Consider the following 18,918-nt stretch of genomic DNA (forward strand, 5'->3'; position numbering starts at 1 on the left):
GGCTGATGCCGGCATCCGGCTTCCGTGTTCCGGTCCCTGTGACGTCTGGACGTACGGCGGGAAATTTGAAATTTTTTAAAAATGTAATTTTTGCTGTCATTGCTGTTTTTCAATGCAGGAGCAGTATTACTTGCCAAAGGATTTGCATCCATTTCTTCCCACTTCTCAGATTTACACAACACAGCCCTATCTGCCAGGCCAGGAGCTCCCCCCCCACGCAGTTAGGCACACTGTTGCTTAGCCCATTCAGTATGTTTTTAAAGGTCCCATCCCAGTTATACTCTCATTATCAGTGTTCCAGCTCCGCTACTGCCAGATAGGAAATACAGTGCTTTCAAGTATAGGGGAGTGTGTGACCTACCTCATTGACCGTTCACAGGACTAGCAGCCAATGACTAGGGAGAAGCACCGTCAGGATGGAGTGGGTGACTTCACCACCCTCCCTAGCCACATACACAGCCAGCTCATTGGATTGCAGTGCCAACTGCAGCTGAGACAAGAGATCATTGGTAATGTGAGTATAACTGGTATGGCAGAGGATTGCTCTTTAGAATCTCACTGTCACTTTACCCTGAATAGGCAAAGTGTCAATATCTCTTCAAGCTACATTTCAAGAGATGTATAAAAATGCAGAATAAACACTCTAAATACACTAAACTGAGACACCATTCACCCACTCAGGTGCATCCCTACCTCCTTCTGCAGAGTCCTGCGTTGTCTACAGCCCGGATGTTAAAGGTTTGTGTGGTTGCCTGCACTCTAACCTCAAAAAGATTATCCATTGGGACATACCCATACAGATTTTTAGTGGCTGGGATGTAGGGCTGAGGCTGTTACTGGGAGTGCTTAGTTTAGCATATTTGGGGGCTTAGGATGTTTATATAGATTTCCTGAGCTTTTCATGTAAGTCAAACTTACTAGTGTTTTGTGATTTCTTACTTTTTGACTGGACAGTCAAGGAGAAACGACAAATTGATGGACTTCTCTCTCTCTGTTACTCTGCTCTCTTCTATCCATATGTGCACATGAGCACTGCAGCACAACTGACTGACTTCTTGTGCTGGTTTTTTCTCTCCTAGTCTGGGCTTTGCTATATAGCAGAGGTCTCCAAACTTTCTAAACAAAGGGCCAGTTTACTGTTTTAAAGACATTCCAGGAGCCGGACTATGGCCATTGTGAGTAGAAATGCTTTATCATTCATATGAGCAAGAGGAATAGTGTGAATTATTGGTATCGGTGGAAGAAATAATGCTCCATCTTTGGTGTCAGTGGGAGGAATGGTGCCCCATCGTGGCTGTCAGCATGGGGAATAGTAGCCACATTTTTGGTGTCAGTCGGAGGAATAGTGCCCCATTGTTTGTGTCAGTGGATGGAATGGTGCCCCATCATTGGTGTCTGTGGGAGGAACAGTGCCAATTGTTATCAGGGGAAGAAATTGTGCCCTGTCATTGGTGTCCATGGGAGGAATGGTGCCCCATTATTGGTGTCAGTCTGAGAATAGTGCCTTGTTTTGGGGGAGCAATAGTGCCTCAAGGGCCAGATAAAGGCAGGCAAAGAGCCCCAGTTTGGAGACCACTGCTTTATAGAGTATTGCAGGAGGCTGATACAAGTACAAGTTCAAATTCAGATAGTTAAAATGCTTGCAATAAAAACCAAAATAATTTGATATATTAATGATTAGAGAGTTGCATTTAATTTTATTTCCATATGTTAACTTGCACAAAGTTTTAAAGTAAAACTGTTTAAAAAAAAAAAAGGAAAATAAATACAATTCTGGATGATGGGCTCGAGAGAGTACTAAATTGTGTTTAAATACCAAATTTGAATAAATATGTAAAAAAAAAAAATCACAATAATAAGATAAAGAAGGGATATATCTCATACAATTAAACATATGGAAAACCACCGTGCCTGACCAAACCGAAAAACGAATGAATAAATTAAACAGTTCATCATAAAAGGCCGTGAGTGTGAATAAATTTCACAAAAAAAAACACCAAATGAATTTCCAAAAAATGGTGCCCGCATATATCCAGAACCTTCACAAATTGTGGCAATTGGTTTTTATTTGGTATATTAGTACATGTTTTTGTTGAGAGTGCTACACCAACTCAACTGCATTAAAAATTTACATTCCAGCCGGCAAACAAGCAGATTTCAAGTTGGTTCAGGTGCATGGTGACATCAGCAAATGGCTCCAGCCCTACATGCTTTGTTGTAAAAGATGTCTAGCGCCGAAAAATGTCTTGTATGAAATGTGTAGGGCAGAGCATTTGCTGACATCATGTATCAAAATTGATCTGGAATCTGCTTGTTTGCCGGCTGAAATTTAATTTTTTTTTTTTTTAAATGCCTAATCGCTTTTTATCATATGTGAGTGCAATATTCTAACTGGTACCTGCTAATTTTTACACTATGAAGGGCATTTGTGTTCTATTCCTTCCCTGGGTCAATGCGATTGAGGACTGGAGGTGGCAACCTAAATTAAGTCTGCTGCCTGGTGACTCTGTGGAGAAGTGAGGAAAGACTCCACTGATGGCAAATACCATCAGCCATGTTGTTTATGACTTCTCTTTAATTAGGGGGTCATATCCGTTTCTCAAGCCTGCATCTTGCCACTATTGGTTAAGGTTGTGGATCTATTTGGGCACCATTTTTTAGGAATTCTTTTGATGTCTTAATTCATTCACACTCATTGGACTTTTATGATGAACTTTTTGGGGAATTTTTTTTATTTATTAATTTTTTGGTTTGTTCACTGTGGATTTCTATATGTTTGTAAGAGATATCCATAAATAAACATATTTCCCTATGTTTATTTGCGCTCATTGTTACCATTGGAGATTTCCCTTCGCTTCCTGTAGGTTGTGGCAAAAAATGTTTTTCAGTGAAATAGGAAAGGGTCAGACCAGCTGCTAGATTAATATAACTGTCTTTGCCTTCCTGTCCCAGTGGTGACTGCTCTCCTAAATTTTTTTTTTTTCATCCTGACGTCACAAGTAAGAAAGTGAGGTGGTTTCTGATGGGGTCACAGAGAGTAATAAAAACTTTTCATTAGTCTTTACTCTTCCCAGGTTTATCCAAAACTACAATAAAAAAATGTGCTGAAGTTGGCTTTAACGCTTTAATAAAACACATTTCCCAATTTTATTAGGTATTATGTTGGTTTTGAGGTAATTTTTTTCTTTCTTTTTTTTTTTGTTATGCAGTGTAATACGAGAAGTGTTCTTAAATTCAAATGGACTGAATCAAATTACTGAGCTTAATTATTTGGATTCTCTGAGATATTTCTGCTTGAAAGCATTTGAGTCTCTTATTTGCTTTGGAGAGCAACAGATGGACTGTTTAACACCTAACTTAGAAAATGGCAGTAGTGATTCAAACCCACTTCCTTTGGAATTTCATGTTCAGTTTTCAAAGCCCCAACAATGGCTACATGATGTGCAAACGAAGAACTATACTGATTTGAAAGAGATATGTCCAAAGCGTAAAAAGATGATTCATCAAAAAACAAACATTATCAACCTTTTTCTTTGTTTGGCTTTTTTAAGTGTGAGCAAAGATGCAGAGTCTGACTTTGAATCGGTAAATGAGTCCGAGGACACTTCTGGCTATGACAGTACTGCGAGTGAACCACGAAGCATATTACCAAAGCTTAATGTTGAAAGCTTGGTCTTGCCATCTACTGAACAAATACACAGAGCAGCAGATATTTGGTCTATGTGTTGTTGGCTTTACCTTTCAAATGCAATGCTGCAAAAACAATTCCACAAAATTGGTGGCTTTGACTTGTGTTACAAATTTACTCTTTTGATAATAAATAAATTTTCTAGCTGCTTTGAAGATCTAAGAAGTAACGTTCTCCCTGTTTCTCATCATGAAACATTAAGTCCACCTACAGAAGAATGTTTTAGCATGGAAGCCCATTGCAAAATGGAATGCACACGTCACAGTGCTTTATCTAAAGAACTCTATTTGAGTTATCCTCAACCTGATGCTCCATGTTCTTCATCTAATGGTTCTTTCTTTGTTAGTTCTCTTTCAACTGAAGTGAAAGAGTGGCCAGTTGAAGCTGTGAGATTATTTGAAGCACTGTTGGCTATTTGTCTACATAGTGCACGAAGCAACCAGCTCAAATCCGAGTTTGAAGCTTCTCAGGTAATGTCTTTATTTTTATATAGTTTTTGTTTGTGAATTTATTGCATCAAATATTAATCAGAATGTCAGAACTCTCATAACTGTTATCTTATTACTGGAGATTTCGGTAATTGGAGTGTATAGTAGCAGAGCAGTGAATGTGCTAAAAATAAAACATTTAGCCAAGGGTACATGACAAGTCCCAAAAGATAGCAAACTGTTAAAAAAAAAAAAAAAAAAAAAAAAAGTACTTGACAACAAGCACTGTAAAAGTAAAATCCTTTATATAGCTATAAAAGTCGATGATAAAGAAATCCAGATGACCTTGGAAAATATCACTGCTTCAGTGGATGGCTTTTATTTATTTTTTTTAATTACCCTTCTCGTCCTCTGTGATGACCTTAACCCCTTCACACTGAGATCACACAAATATGCTGCCTCACAGAACTGGGCTTCTTTCCGTGGGGCTGCATATTTGTATACCTGACTTTGTGCAGCGTGCTCCCAGCACAAAGACCGGGGGGTCCTGTTCTAACAATCTGGACCTGGGACTCCTGATTCCTGGTAACCTGATCACTGTGATAGCCTCTGATTAGCTATCACACTGATCAGTCACTGTGACGCCCGCCCCCCTTGTTTTTTTTTTTTTTTTTTTTTTTCTCCTCTCTGAATGGAGGAGAGAGATACATTGTATGTATCTCTCTCTTTTTAAATTTTGTTTTTAAATGAAAAAAAAAACAAAAAAACAATATGTGCACTATTGTTTCAGGGCTGTAGTACAGGTAAAAACAACAAGTAACATATATATAGTATCGCTGCTATCGTCAAGAGCTGGAAAATGTTTTTGGATTGTTCTTGGTGGTAGATTATGGTAATAACAAAAAACACACAGCTAAATTAAAAAAAAATATTATTTTTTTTTTTTTTACTATTTTGGGCCAGTTTTCCTTTGATAGGAAAAAAAAATCAGGAGAATCCATTACCATTTACCACCAAATGAAAGCCCAAATTGTCCTGAAAAAAAGGTATAATTCACCTGGATGTACAAAGTAGTTGTGATGATATGTACGGTTTTACTAACACATGTCAAAGTTGTAAGATTTTACTTAAGCTTTAGGATTTGTTTTACCCTTAGGCGTGAAGGGGTTAACGTGAATAACTCTACATAGTTTATTTTATGGAACACCTATGAATTTATACATGTTGATCATAACCCCCCTTAATTTCCTCTTCTCAAGAGAGAATAAATTTAGTTCCTCTAATCTATCCTCATAGCTGAGTTCCTCCAGGCCTCTTATCAGCTTGGTTGCCCTTCCTCCAGTTTCCCAATATCCTTTTTGTGAACTAGCGCCCAAAACTGAACTGCATATTCCAGATGAGGTCTTACTAATGATTTGTACAGGGGTAATATGATATCTCTCTCTCTGGAGTCTATACCTCTTTTAATACAAGAGAGCATTTTGCTCGTTTTGGAAACCGCAGCTTGGCATTGCATACCATTATTAAGCTTATAATCTACCAGAACTCCCAGATCCTTCTCCACCATTGATTTCCCCCAGTTGTATTCCCTCTAGTATGTAAGATGCATGAATATTCTTAGCCCCCAAATGCATAACTTTACACTACACTTGTGATGCCCACAAAGCTTGAAACAACTGTATGCAGCAAGGAATCAATAGCTCAGTAGTATTAGGTTATGTGTTATACTGCCATTCTGAATGTCCAGTTGGTGGTAAAGATGAATGGTTTGCATGACATCACCCACTATCATGAAATGAGGAAGAATCCTTTTTTCTTCCTTGTTTGCTAAGGGACACAGTATTCAGTTTTTGAGAGGCCATTGGGTTATACTACTGCCTTCAGGTGAAATTGGACACTAGCAAACAAGCTGTTGGCCAGTCAGGTATAATCCTCCCTCTGTCATCATGCTTTTTTACTAGTGTCCAAGGGGGATGAATGTCTTGGGCTGGGGCTGCAGATGGTGACACCGCTGCAGGAGTGAGAGTGTTTAGTCCTCTTCTTCCCAACCTGTGCACTTGATCCCCTTGAATGCATGCATCACACGGTCGGGCTGCCGGAAAATTTAGGTTGGGGCTTTGCGGCCTATTTCAGTGGGAGGTGTCCCTGTCCTCCTGTTGCATCACTTCCTTCAGTGTATCTTCCTGAGCCCAAGGCGGAGGTTTAGGGCTGGCGCCTTCACACTGATGGGTGGCCTTGAGGGTGCGGGGCTCAACGGGTGGCAGCTCTGATGGCCCTGCACACCGCCATGTTTGGGCCGGGCATCTGCTTTTTGCTTTGTTTCCCTCTTGTGTTGCAGAACTTATAAGTAGCATTGGAAGTAACGCTGTTAGGGGTGTTTCCCTGACACCCTTTTGTCCTGTGAGTGGCATTGCAGGGTGGTGGCTGTTCCTGATTGGCTCACTCAGTGTCATTTGTGGCCACAGTATGCAGGGACGTGGTTCTGTTCACTCACGGTTGTGAGGTCGACTTCTGCTTTTTCTCTGTGTTCTACAATGACCCCCCAGAGTCTAAATGGTGTGTTTAGTGGTGGCAGAAGGGTCATCGACACCCGATACGCATGGCTGGTTGGGTGTTTCTAGGACATATGTCTTTTTGGATATATAGTGGCATCTATATTCTGTCCGGGCGCTGTTTTGTTTCTACTGGGCTCCTGCTAGTTGGTTGCAGCTGCACAAAGTTCCATGCGGATTCATGGCTGTATGCCTGCGCGTCTCCTGGTCTGTTGTACAGGGGGTGCGGTGGCCCCTTTTGAAGGGACATGCCTGAAGAAGTGGTCCTATCCACCTACTGTAGAAGAGGATGAAAGAGCGCACAAACCTTGCGCATTACCTAAATAAATAGTGACTAATTTTATTTTATCTAGGAAATTGCTAAAAATAAAAGTGATGGTAAAACAGGCATAAGTTAACCATAATCCACACAGGGTTACAGGTAAATCCAAAGGGGTGGGGGGGGGATAAAATATAACGCGTTTTGAAGGTGCTCCATTCTTCATCAGAGCTGGGTTTGGCAGATAGAAACTTCAGTATAGCAGAGTTCCCATGGCAAGGAGACATTCAGCCACTGAGTGTCAGTATTACAGCAGTTCAGCCTGTTTAGTCTATCCACCTACTATGGGGGACCCTCATACAGTATATACAGTTGTGCTCAAAAGTTTACATACCCTGGCAGAAATTGTGAAATTTTGGAATTGATATTGAAAATATGACTGATCATGCCAAAAAATGCTCTTTTATTGAAGGATAATGATCATATGAAGCCATGCCAGGGTAAGTAAACTTTTGAGAACTGTACCTAGCTGAACAAGAGGTGAGGAATTTCCCTCTTCTAAGGACCCTGTGGATGCAGGGTGCAGGCAGTAGCTCATTCCATCCTCACCGGTTCTGTGTTCCGGTCTGTGCTGACCTCGGCTCTGCTATCTCAGACACTGTCTGAATGGGGCAGGGGTTTTGCAACGAGCCTTGGCTTTTAGCCAGATGCCTCAAGAGTTTGTAGAGCTTGCAGACCAGTTGGTCCAGGGACTACAGTACGTTTTGGGGCATGTCCCTTGTTGTTGCTTCTCTCCTCTCCCAACTCTCCATTTTCAGCTGTAGTACTGCGGCGGGTCCTGTGGCCCCGCTGCTGGTTGGCTGACCAGACCTGTAAAGAGGCCATGGTGAACTTGTCTCTCCAGGGAGACCAGCTGTTTGGGGCGATGTAGGTCGATCTTCTCTAAAACCTGAAGGTGGCAAGAGTACCTTTCTTCTTCGGTCAAAGCTGGGAAAGGATTATCATAGGAGGGCAGGACCAACCCTTTTTTGGGACATCAGTGGATTTTGTGTTCCCCTGGGTCCTTGACAAAGGACCTCAATCCCTTCAGGTTCCCTCAGGTGTCACCAAGTGCCCCTGGCCCCAGAAACCCTCCAAGCTTATGAATAAATCCTCCTCAGCATGGTGGTTGCCCCCACCCATTTCCAAGGTTGGGGGTTCATCTTCTCTGCCTTCCAGACCCATGTACTTCTTCCATTCCCGAGAAGTGGGTCTGCAAACTCATTCACTCAGGCTACAAATTGGAATTTCATTCACTTCTGTCAGCCGGGTTCTTCCCTCCCTTTGTGACTAGCTGACACGTGTGTGGGTCCTGTATTGGGCTAGGCAGAATCTGCTCCTTTGAAGATTGATTGTTTCGGTGCCCAAAACCCGAGAGGTTCAGAAGGTTTTACTCCAATCTGTTCACAGTTCCCAGGTCAGACGAAGTTCATCCAGTCCTGGACCTACAGCACTTCAGGTGGATCTTGAACCTCAGGAAGTCTGTGTTGACCCCCTCTAAGTGCTTGGAGTATCTGGGGCTGATCTTCCATTCAGAGCATCAAATCCGACCCTTCTTCTTCCTTGGACATTTCTAATTCACGTGAAGTGGTCGACAGGGGCTTCTCTTCTCTGGGGGCTGTGGTCTCCTGCTGTATGCAATGGGAAGACTTTACTTCCCTTTTGAGAGACTGCAATCACAGCAGATGCCAGCCTGTCAAGTTTGGGATAAGTCTTTGGGTCGGACTCAGCTCAGGGTCACTGGGCTATGGAGGTGGCTTGACTGCCCATTAATGTCCTGGAGCTTCGGGTAATCAGGTTGTCCCTGTCACATTAGATGAATTGCTTACTGGATCTGCCGAACTAGATCTGGCCAGACAACACAACTGCGGCAGCATGTCATGCATAAGAGGGACAAGAGAAGTGCAGCAGCGACTCTGGAGGTGTCTCACATCCTGTGATGGGCAGAACGGTTAGTTCTGGCTCTGTCTGTTATGCATATTTCAGGGATCAATAGGCGGCAAGCGGACTAGTGCTCCATCAGCTCTGCCTTGCTGGTGGACATCAGATGTGGGTCCCTCGCATCCCACCTCAATCTGAAGGGTTCATGGTTTGTGGCAAGATTGTTGGATCCTCTGGCGGACGTAACAGATGCACTATCTCATCTTTGCCCCCCCCCCCCGACTACACCTCTACTACGTAGGATAGGGGCCAAAAGAATCCCGTTTTTCATGGTGGCTCTGGACTGGCCTTGCCGTCTGTAGTATGCCGAGGTGGTGTGGATTGTGGTGGACCCTCCCTGGCGGCTGCCTCTTTGAGGGGACCTTCTATCTCAGGAGCCAGTGTTCCACCCTGCTGTACCATTGTGGGACTTGACAGCATGACTATTGAAATCCAGGTTCTGAAGGACAGGGGGTTGCCTGGCTTAGTGATTCTGATTATCTTAAGGGCTCATAAGTCTTTCCTTCCTGGAGACCTTATATTGTTTGGTGTGAAGCCTTGGTTTTCCATCCTCGTTCACTCTAGGGGGCTTGGGTATCATCTTCCCTCCAACATAGCGTGGGTCAGAGGCTTGCATTAAGCACAGTATGGGGTCAAGTTATAAGTGCTTATATAATGCCATCAGTTTATGCAGCACTTTACATATACACTGTACCTTCACATCAGTCCCTGTCCTCCAGGAGCTTACAATCTAAGGTACCTAACTCACGTTCATACATACACATACCCTGGCCAATTTAGACAGGAACCAATTAACATACCAGCATGTCTTTGGTGTGTGGAAGGAAACCAGAGTACCCGGAGGAAACCTACGTAGGCACAGGGAGACAATGCAAACTCCAGGCAGGTAGTTACTTAGTTGGGATTTGAACCGATGACCCTAAAGCTGCCAGGCAGAAGTGCTAACCACTTGGCCTCTGCGCTGTCCCAGTTGTTACCTCATCATTCTCTATTCAGTGATTGTATCTGGAAGAATTGGCAACAGACCAAACCAGCCCTCCAACCAGAGAGACTGGCATTGGTGGTTACTATCTTCCATATCACTGGAAGAAAAATTACCCTTCTCAAGATTATGAATAACCACCAATTTGGACTTTGCAATACCCTGGGGACAAAGGCCTTCGGCAATCCAATGCTTGGACCTTCATGATCCAGACAGAATGTTCCTCTTCAAAAGATCTGAAGTGTAACTGCACGTAGGAAACTGCTAAAATGTAGATACCATTTCCTCATGCAAAGATGTATTGAAGGATACCTTTTTGTTTCCCATATTTCGCTTTGAACGTGGAACCAACTGCTCCCTGAGCAAAGGAACATTAAGGTATTCTGAGATTAACACCCCCCTGTGTTCTCAGCAAGCCCAGCAGCGGGGCTAGGAGCTTTGTTAACACTCGGGGCCCAAAGTTCAGTGCCCCAAAACAAAAAATGTTGATTCTTTCCTACAAATTGCAGAAACTGTTGATGAGCCTGAAATAAATAGACATGTAAAGATATGCGTCATTGAGGACTATGGACACCCAAAATCTATCTCTTGCAGAGTGGCCACTACTAATCAGATTGATTTCCATCCGAAACAGAAGGACGTCTAGAATTATGTCTTGTGGCTTGAGATCTAAGATAGACCTTACATCCCAGTTTGGTTTTGGGCCTGCAAATCTGTAGGGTTTCTCGAATCGCCTCAGAGATTGCCCTAGCATCCTGTGCCTGATATCTTCTCAAATCATAGCCTCTGCTGTAAGCTTTTCCCCTCCAGTATGCCCTCCAAGTACTAACCCTGCTTAGCTTCCAAGTTCAGACAATATCAGACGCGTTCAGGGTGATTCATCTGCAGTCTATTGCTGCTCTGTGACCAGGAAGAGCTGTAATGCCAAACAAACACGGCTCATATACACCTGACACCACTAGTTGTGAAATGCAAATATTGCCAGATTATCCCCATGAGTCCACAGGATCTGAGGGCAGTGCATCTGCCTCTCGGCTGCCTACCTCTTCTGGAAGTGCATTTTTTTTTTTTTTTTGCAGGTAGCAAAATGTGCATTTATTTTTTGTTTGTGGAGCCTCTGTATTGCACCACCGATCAGCAGATCCCATGTGCCATGCAGGTCTCCCCCTGACCTGTCAGTATATTGGCTTGCTCATACATCCTGTACGAGCAAGCAGATGCTTACTGACAAGAAGGCTCAATGAACTACCAGGGTGCTTCACAGCACTCTGGTAGTTCAACAAAAACTACAAGCCGACAGCTGCATAGGCTGCTGGGTCTTGTAGTTTTCCCATTCACAGAATACTGTGAATGAGTGTTGTGACCGGCTGGGCACATCACTTCAGCGAGAGGGGGCTTAGGTGAGTATCGGGGGGGAGGCTGCACAGAGAAGGTTTTTTACCTTCATGCATTCTAAGCGTTTATACAGCTTGGAGTTTAACAATATGCATAACAATTCTAATTTGGTTAAAATACTAGCTTGCCTAATTGTGCACACAGTGTACGTATGCATTTTATGCAAGTATGCATTTTAATATGCATGTACGTATGCAGTTTATGCATTAGTATACAATGCAAATAATTATGCAGGTATGCATGCAATAATGTAATACAATGATGCAAATGCCCCGCTTTCTAGAAGCGTATTGTTTCATCAAAGAACTGTGTCAATATTAACTGCACTTGGTTCCATACTGGGTTCCAAGCCCGCTTTTATAATGCAGACTAATGAAGTGTATAAAAATGTCCTATGTCGTCATGTAGCTCCCCCACAGGTAATAATCACACATCATCATCCAGCCATAGAAAGCTCTGTGTCCCTGCTATCTCTGTGACCTCAGATATAAGCCAAAATGGCCACTCCTCTCTTCCTGCCTCCAGTGCACAAGAGTAGGCTATAGAGAGCAGCCTCTAGTGGTTGGAGGAGAAAACTGCAGCCCAATACTTTTTCAGAGACACACAGACCATGGCCCAGCCAGAGCTAACAGCATTATGCCCCCTGTGGCCACCAAAGAATGACCAGACAGATTTCCAAAGAAACACTGCAAATGCAGACATTCCTGCTGCAGGACTGAATCATAACAGGAGTCCAACTTTCACCCATCACAGCAGGGTCTGTCATAAAAGACTTTCAAGGACTTGGTCCCTCTTTTATTTGGGGTCCACCCTCTTTGACCTATGTACACCGTGCTGGAAAGCACCTTGGTGAGAACAAACATTGCACAGGTTTCCATTATGCAGGATCCAGCACCGTAAGGCTGGCTTACAGGCAAACCTGGAGGGTTTTCTCCTATCCAAAGAGGATTGGTCACCATCCATTTTGGTTAAACGCTTTTTGAATGGATCCAATTGAAGTCTTTGATTCTCAACAGAACCGTTCCAGACCCCCCCCCCCCCCCCCCAAGTATGCTCCAAGACCATATGCAGCACATCAGTGACCATCTACCCTACAGACACTGGTGAAAAAACTGAAGTACTTCCTGTGTAGGAAGGGTTATGTAGGGCAGTACTTTGATTGATCTGCCTGTATCCATTCGCCCATAGGTGGCATATAACCCACATAGTCATGAATGGCCTGCTCTGTGTCCCGTGATGTACGATAAAGAAAAGCAGTTTTGACACTTTTCTAACACTCATTTATAGCATGTTTGTTTTGGGACTGTGACATAAACATACTAAATCCAGACATAACCAGGCATCTAGAGTTTTCAGAAGGATCCTGCAGTGTCAGCCCCGATACTTCTGTCACGACAAACTTGCTTTAAAGGGAGCACAGTTCTGGTAAAAAGTATTTAATGGTTATTACTTTTTGTTTTAAAACAGCAGGAAATGGAGATAAGGAAACATATATTTTTGAGTGGGTTTATATCGGCTTTACCAGTCAGTAAACAACCATTACTGTTTTAGATGTGGAAAATTAATTTTTCATTCACCACTTGCTGATGTGCTTAGTAGCTAAGGTTTGCTTGCGCTTTCCAAAAAAAAAAATTATTCAGAAGCTGAAAACTAACTTTTTGAGAATCTGTGTAGACTGGTAAGTATATGGTGGGGTGTCTACTTTACTACTGAAAGTGAAAAACAAGTTTAACATGTCCCTATAATAATAATAATAATAAAAGATGTAGTTATTTTTTAACATTTTTTTTTGTAATTGGCAATTTCTCTTTTTAGAATCTTACTGTACAAAACATAATGGCTGAAGTTCAGGACCTTCTTGCAAAGTCCAGAGTTCTCCAAACTAATCTTGCTCCGCATATTGTTGATTGCCTTCTTCGCATTGCTGTTTCAAATTTTTCTTTCGTCTCTGCCCATCTTGAGGAGCAAAAAGAAAAGGTATGTCATTAAAGGTGTAAATGTTCATTACTAATATATGTTTTAAATAATACTTAACAATTAAGATTTCTTGGTCAAACCTTAAAGGATAAGTTTACCTTTGGTAACTTGCATAGTTACATAGTTAGTCTGGCTAAAAAAAGACAAAAGTCCATCCAGTTCAACCATTAAAAAAAAAAAAAGTTATAATCCTATACCCACAGTTGATCCAGAGGAAGGCAAACCCCCCCAGCAAATCATGATCCGCTTTGCTCCTGCAGGGATAACAATTCCTTCCTGATCCCCCGAGAGGCAATTGGATATTCCCTGGATCAACTTTACCTATAAATGTTCGTATCCAGTCATTCTGTGTATCCAAGAAAGAATCCAGGCCTTTTTTAAAGCAATCCACTGAGCTGGCCAGAACCAACTCTTGAGGGAGTCTATTCCACATTTTCACAGTTCTCACTGTGAAGAAACGTTTCTGTGTTTTGGAGATTAAATTTCTTTTCCTCCAGACATAGAGTGCCCCCTTGTCATCTCTGATGACCTTAGGGTGAATAACTCTACACCGATACTATATGAACCACTGATGTATTTATACATGTTGATCATATCCCCCTTTAATCAGTTCCTCTAATCTTTTCTCATAGCTGAGCTCCTTCATGCCTCGTATTAGTTTAGTTGCCCTTCTCTGTACTTTCTCCAGTTCCCCAATGTTTTTTGTGAATTGGTGCCCAAAACTGAACTGCATATTCCGGATGAGGTTTTACTAATTTGTACAGGGGTAATATGATATCACTCTCTCTGGAGTCTATACCTCTTTTAATACAAGAGAGGATTTTGCTCGCCGTAGAAACCACAGCTTGGTATTGCATGCCATTATTAAGCTTGTGACCTACCAGAACCCCAAGATCCTTCTCCCCCGTTGTACTCCCCCCCAGTATGTATGATGCATGCATATTCTTAGCCCCCAAATTAATTTTGGCTCTAATTATTCTTTAATTCTTAACAAAATATGTATCACTCATAGTAGAATCAGTAGAGCACTGTACAGGTGAAACTCAAAATTTGAATATCGTGCAAAAGTTCATTTATTTCAGTAATGCAACTTAAAAGGTGAAACTAATATATGAGATAAACTCATTACATGCAAAGCAAGATAGTTTAAGCTGTGATTTGTCATAATTGTGATGATCATAGCTTACAGCTCATGAAAACCCCAAATCCACAATCTCAGAAAATTAGAATATTGTGAAAAGGTGCAATATTCTAGACTCAGTGTCCCACTCTAATCAGCTAATTAAGCCATAACACCTGCAAAGGGTTCCTGAGCCTTTAAATGGTCTCTGTCTGGTTCAGTGGGAATCACAATCATGGGAAAGACTGCTGACCTGACAGTTGTGCAGAAAACCATCATTGACACCCTCCATAAGGAGGGAAAACCTCAAAAGGTAATTGCAAAAGAAGTTAGATGTTACCAAAGTGCTGTATCAAAGCACATTAATAGAAAGTTATGTGGAAGGGAAAAGTGTGGAAGAAAAAGGTGCACAAGCAGCAGGGATGACCGCAGCCTGGAGAGGATTGTCAGGAAAAGGCCATTCAAAAGTGTTGGGGACTTTCACAAGGAGTGGACTGAGGCTAGAGTCAGTGCATCAAGAGCCACCACACACAGACGGATCCTGGATATGGGCTTTAAATGTCGTATTCCTCTTGTCAAGCCGCTCCTGAACAACAAATACCGTCAGAAGCGTCTTACCTGGGCTAAAGAAAAACAGACCTGGTCTGTTGCTCAGTGGTCCAAAGTCCTTTTTTCTGATGAGAGCAACTTTTGCATCTCATTTGGAAACCAAGGACCCAGGGTATGGAGGAAGAATGGAGAGGCACACACTGCAAGATGCTTGAAGTCCACTGTGAAGTTTCCACAGTCTGTGTTGATTTGGGGAGCCATGTCATCTGCTGGTGTTGGTCCACTGTGCTTCATTAAGTCCAGGGTCAACGCTGCCGTCTACCAGGAGATTTTGGAGCACTTCATGCTTCCTTGCGCAGACAAGCTTTATGGGGATGCTGACTTCATTTTCCAGCTGGACTTGGCACCTGGCCACACTGCCAAAAGCACCAAAACCTGGTTCAATGACGTGGGATTATTGTGCTTGATTGCCCAGCAAACTCGCCTGACCTGAACCCCATAGAGAATCTATGGGGCATTGCCAAGAGAAAGATGAGAGACATGAGACCAAACAATGCAGAAGAGCTGAAGGCCGCTATTGATGCATCCTGGTCTTCCATAACACCTCAGCAGTGCCACAGGCCGATAGCTTCCATGCCATGCCGCATTGAGGCAGTAATTGCTGCAAAAGGGGCCCAAACCAAGTACTGAGTACATATGCATGCTTATAATTTTCAGAGGTCTGATATTGTTCTATGTACAATCCTTGTTTTATTGATTTTATGTAATCTAATTTTTCTGAGATTGTGGATTTGGGGTTTTCATGAGCTGTAAGCCATAATCATCACAATTATGACAAATAACGGCTTGAACTATCTTGCTTTGCATGTAATGAGTCTATCTCATATATTCGTTTCACCTTTTAAGTTGCATTACTAAAATAAATGAACTTTTGCACGATATTCTGATTTTTCGAGTTTCACCTGTATAATTGGATCTGTAAAATAATTTCTTTCTGACTTGACTGTTACATTGGGATATTGGCTGTAAGAAAAAAAAAAAAAAAACCTGCCTAGAAACTATATATTTTAGATCACAATTTAGAAAATTGTGTATTTGATTTGAAAATGTCTTTCTAGTTTTTGCTTCCTTTTTTTTTTTTCTTCTAAAGATTTACTAGGGTGTGGGCTTCAACCCTTTTTACCTGCTCACCAGCACCTCTGAATGTTTTTTGTTAGGTACATAAATCAAATCAGCTGAATTTACAACACAAAGAAATTTCTGATGAAGGAGATGAGGTGCACAGTGTTAACCTGAGTCTTCATGAAGAAGAAGAAGGATATGAAGCTGACAGTGAAAGCAACCCTGAGGAAGCCTCTGATGATGATGGTACTATAGCATTTGTTTCTCTGCTAAATATTTATTCTGCAGACAAAAGAAATTGTAAAAAAATGTTAATAGCAAAAGGCAACTTTTTGCCTTGAGTAAGTCATGTATCTTTTTCGGGATTTAAGGAGTGTATAGTTATGTTGAAACAACTGAAAAATATATGTGCAGTAGAGTGCAATGTTTAGCTAGTTCCTAGTACTTAAGAATCCAATTTTTCTTGTCAGGGATATCACATACAAAAACACACGTCAAACAAGACACAGAGGAAAATGCTGTCAAATACAGCTCAAGGTTCAGTACCTAACTAGCAGCATTAACTTACTATACAATCTAGAAAGTACATTAATTCAGTGGGGGTAACAGAAAAAAAAAAACTAGGAGAGAAAGCATACATTCTCATGGTAGCCGTAGAATCGACTGCATTCAACCAGTGGAAACACAGGCGGTTTTAATTTATGCATGGCATTTTGCATTAAATGAGTGTGTTCCCATATGCTATATACCTTTTTTGTAGCCATTCCTCTATAAAGGGTGGAGAGGTAGAGACCTGTTAAATGGTTTACAATCTTCGTGCATCCAATAGTGATCTAGAGAATGCCAGGGGCCGTTCCAGGGATTCATCTAAAGCAAAAGTATAAAAAATTGCCAATATGCAGGCAATGTGGATAATTTACAGAGAGGTATGTATCACATTGTTAAGGGTTGTATTAAACAACCTGAGGCTTGTAGCAAGCCATGACTAGTACTGTTTAAGTTTTGGGCACTGCCATGGGAGGTATATTAACTTCCACTGTAGTCAAACACATTTGCTGCAACAGGAGTCCGAGCATAGACCATTTTTTTGAAACCAAGAGCAAGACTGATATGGACTGAATAGATTAAATAATATCATCAGGAATAGGACCAAGATATCTTTCCCAGTTTCTTTTATAGCAGAATGGAAATTTAAGCCAGAATTTAAGAGCAGTGCATAAACCTAAGTCCTACAATCATCAGCTTTGACAGTTATATCAAATACAGATGTGTCAGAGATGGACAGAGACAGGGTAGTGTTCTGCACCATAAATGCTTTTAGTAGTTGAAGGTATTGATAAAGTACCCATCTGCCTTAATGGAATTCAGCTTGTAGTTGTTGAAAGCACTTGCCTGTGTTTTATTCAGAAATAGGAGAGAGGATTAAACCAACCTTAGCCCAGTTCCAAAACCTGTTGTTAAAGCTCCCCTTACTAACTGTATAGATGGTAAGTGTGAGTATGTTTTTCAGTAGGTAAGGGTCTCCAGGGCATACAGAGGGTTTGTTCCCCTACAGAGGGGAAAGCGAGTCGTTCTCTGCTAGTCAAGTTCGGGAGATGTGCAGCAGTTAGAGCCAGGGATTTTGAGCTTTGGGATGCTGAAGTATTTCTAATAAAATCCTTGGTGGCTTCTTTTTCCCACCAAGGATTTTGGCCGTTGGGGCATCCAGATCATCTTTAGTAGATTGGTGCAGCCCTCCACTGAAATAGGTCATTTACAACAGGATGAACACTGATACATAAATCTGGGTATCAGAGGGACAAGATTGTGAGTGCAAAAATCATTAACAAGAGTAGACATTTTTATGCCTAAATATTTAATTTGGGAGATCACCTTAATATGGGAGAGGGTTTTATCCAGTGGGATAGGATGGGGATCTAGGGGCAATAGCATGAATTTGTCCCAATTTAATTTATGAGCTGGAGAACTGGCAGAAGTTAGTGATGAGAGAAATAGCCAACGACCTCCACACACTGTCTTAACAGGCAGGCCAAGGGCTCTTTCACCATTGTGAACGGCAGCAGTGAAAGTGGGAAACCTTGCTTTGTCCCATGATGCAGTTTAAAGCTGGACACTATGTGGCCTTCCTTCTCCATTCCTTATGCATAAGTGAAGGTATGCATGAGGAAGAGGGGCATCCAGAAGGGGTTGAAACTTCATATAGTCTGCGTACCCATCCAAACAGGGGCAAACGTAACTACAAGGAGAGAGGTCTGAGATCCCTCTGGGTTGTTTGGTCAAAGAGTGTGCTTATGGGAGAATTTCAGAGGTACCCAATACAAAGTCAGTGCTGAATAAGACGTTATGGGATTTAGAATGACCAGGGGCGGACTGAAAACTCATGGGGCCCCCGGGCAATAGGGGATCATGGGGCCCCTGTGTCCAAACTCAAAAAAGCCTATGAAAAAGGTACCAGGGACATCTCATGGGGCCCCCTACTGACCTCGGGCAGTGCCCGAGTTTCCAAATGGTCAGTCCGCCCCTGAGAATGACATTAAAGTTGTACATCATCAGGATTGGTTCTGTGTGAATATAACATCAAAATCTGCGCTAGTTCAAATAGATCATAAGCTGTCATCACTAAATTCTGATACAAAGAATTTACAAGACATACATGCATGACTTGGTAAAAAGCATTTACCCATCAGCCAAATCAGAAGGAAGGAGTTACATGATGTCATCTTGCTGATGCGCAATAGGACTATATTGTAAACGGACCCTGGAAAAACTTTGAATAGGCGACATGGGAGTGACAGCACAGGAAGCAGGGAGGCACCATGAAGATGAAGAATGAAGAGGACACTTTTATGCCTGACAACTCATGCAT

General features: G+C 42.1%; 1 protein-coding gene across 1 annotated transcript in view; it reads left to right on the forward strand.

Moving 5' to 3' along the window:
* Positions 1 to 18,918, forward strand: part of LYST (lysosomal trafficking regulator) — a 310,685-nt gene that overhangs the window by 47,641 nt on the left and 244,126 nt on the right. The window contains exons 5-7 of the mRNA XM_089668582.1: positions 3,210 to 4,158; positions 13,100 to 13,261; positions 16,148 to 16,298. Coding sequence (XP_089524708.1) covers positions 3,210 to 4,158; positions 13,100 to 13,261; positions 16,148 to 16,298 — 1,262 coding nt within the window. The remainder of the gene's footprint in view (positions 1 to 3,209; positions 4,159 to 13,099; positions 13,262 to 16,147; positions 16,299 to 18,918) is intronic.

Source organism: Staurois parvus, unplaced genomic scaffold (genome assembly GCF_062004578.1).
Source record: "Staurois parvus isolate SC_StPar_1 unplaced genomic scaffold, SC_StPar_1.0 ptg000059l, whole genome shotgun sequence".
Classification (NCBI taxonomy): Eukaryota; Metazoa; Chordata; class Amphibia; order Anura; family Ranidae; genus Staurois; species Staurois parvus.